At 40.4% G+C, this 2,226-nt stretch overlaps 1 protein-coding gene across 1 annotated transcript; it reads left to right on the plus strand.

Annotated features, from left to right (window-relative positions):
• Positions 1-64: 64 nt before the first annotated feature.
• On the plus strand, positions 65-1,716 carry LOC112080171 (twinfilin-2-like; the record flags this gene model as incomplete). Its single annotated transcript, XM_024145932.2, has 3 exons — positions 65-163; positions 660-838; positions 1,623-1,716. Coding segments are annotated over exons 1-3 (277 nt in total), but the record flags the coding sequence as incomplete, so codon positions are not given.
• Positions 1,717-2,226: the final 510 nt, after the last annotated feature.

Genomic DNA, 2,226 nt, shown 5'->3' on the forward strand with positions numbered 1-2,226 from the left:
GAATGTCCCTGTTGTATGAATAGCCGACGTCTCTCTTGAGTGTGTGTATAAAAATGTGACCGCTTGTCTTGCTTTGACTTCACAGCTGCGGACGAAGTGAAAGAGATCTTTGCTAAGGCGAGGAACGGAGCCTATCGCCTGCTGAAGGTCGTTATTGAGATGGGTGAGTGTGTAGCCTGCCTAGCCTACCGCTGATCAACTCAATCACACCTATTGATCAGAGATGAGCCCTACCCGTCGCTGTATGCAACATGATCAATGGGTCAAAAGATAAGTTCAGTAGTTTGTTGATTGGTTATATTTACTGCGATGTTGAAGATATACTGTGATCTGAAAAGTAGACTGTATTGTACTGAATTGCAGTGTACTGTATTGCATTGTACTTTATTGTACTGTATTGCAGTGTAGTGTATTGCATTGTACTTTATTGTACTGTATTGTGCTTTATTGTATTGTACTGTATTAGTTATTACACTTCATGTCATTTGTAAGATATCTGTTGGTTGGTTGCCTTTACTGCACTGCAATCTCAGATACTGTATATCTTACCTGAAAAGACAGAACTGAATTGATGTATGTTGATATTTACCRYTTCCCATAGTTACATATTGTATATCACTGTAATAAATCCACCATATCCCTCCTTGTTGTTATTCCAGAGACTCTGGTGCTGGGAGGCACCAAGCATGCGTCTAAGAAGTGGGACCAGGAGTATGATMCCTATGTGCTGCCTCTCCTACAGGAGGACATGCCCTCCTACCTCCTGTACAGGCTGGACTCTACTAACAACCAGGGATATGAGTGGATCTTCCTGGCCTGGTCACCTGACCGCTCACCTGTATGTTGATATGTTTCTCTGTTTCTCTCTGACTTTATTCATTCATCAATATATTGGTTYGGAGAAAATTCTCTTCTTTTTTTGTTGTTAGTTAAGACTACTTCTGGAATGCCATAGACATGACCGTTTTTACTTCACTTAAGCAACTGTTTCACCTTCTRAACACAACTGTCATGGTGTCAGTTAGGGCATTTAAAGGTCTCTCTGTTTATTCCYTAGTCTAATAAGCCAGAATACMGTATACAATAAGACTCWATTTAGAGAACTACGAACACACAGTCTAGTCCACACTACAGGTAAAGCACAACAGGGAGAATGTAACAGGCCACACACAGTGCTGCTTTCAAACACACATCTGGTCTGTGGTTGGCTAACTATAGAGTAGGAACACTTACCACAGGGTGAGAGAACGGTTTACTTTAAACAGGTTTTTAGATGAGGGAAAATCCTCTTATGGTTCATATAAGTATGTCAAAAGCTGCCCCCCATTGAATCTGCCCCTCATTGTTTATTTATGCTTAGCTAATGCCAACATTTTGAAGAGATTGTTGAGCAAAAGGCTGGCTAATTGTTGTGCTAAACTAGCATATTTGCAATTCTAATGTTAGCTGACAGGAAGCATGAACCTGGCTTCCATCCCAAACCTCAATGAAACAGCCAAAATGGTCGATGTTTCTGAGATGTCTGTATGAAATGGCATTGTGTTCTTGTTTAGATTGCAATCTACTGTCATATTTAGCAGTTAGTGCAGTACTAAAAACATGAATTCCTTCCACTTCTATAGGTTAGACAGAAGATGTTATATGCTGCTACAAGAGCTTACACTGAGAAGGAGTTTGGGGGTGGACACATTAAAGATGATATTTGGCACAGTGGAGGTATGTTGACAAATTTGAAGAACTCATCATTATTTTGTGGCTTATTGGCCTAAGTGGGCTTGCAGTTTTGGCAATAATGTTTCAAGGAAAGTCGCTGTTGGTTGCTCCATTTTGTCGCTAGATGACATCATGACATGTTTTCTGTCCCTCATTCTCTCAGACAAATTATCCAACGCAAAACAATAGATAATTTAAGGACAACAAAAAGGAACCGATTTAAATAATTAAACACCACACAAAAAATAGAGGATAGCTTTTGCGAAAAATGCTATTTTTTACTTCTTTTAATTATTAATATTACGTATGCCTTGGAGAGCTGTGAGTCATTTAACAACAAGGAAGTGATTTAATAAATTCACTCTTCTGCAGCAGTGGGGAGAGGCTGGGAGGGAGTGAAAGAGGATCCTATATATGCACTGCTACTCTAAATGCGGACCCTGAGCTCCAGTCACCCCTCTCACGGTCCTCTCTTCCCCAGGATGATGTGCTCTTGAGCGGGTACAGGAAAGT

This window comes from Salvelinus sp. IW2-2015, unplaced genomic scaffold, assembly GCF_002910315.2.
Source record: "Salvelinus sp. IW2-2015 unplaced genomic scaffold, ASM291031v2 Un_scaffold12450, whole genome shotgun sequence".
NCBI lineage: Eukaryota > Metazoa > Chordata > Actinopteri > Salmoniformes > Salmonidae > Salvelinus > Salvelinus sp. IW2-2015.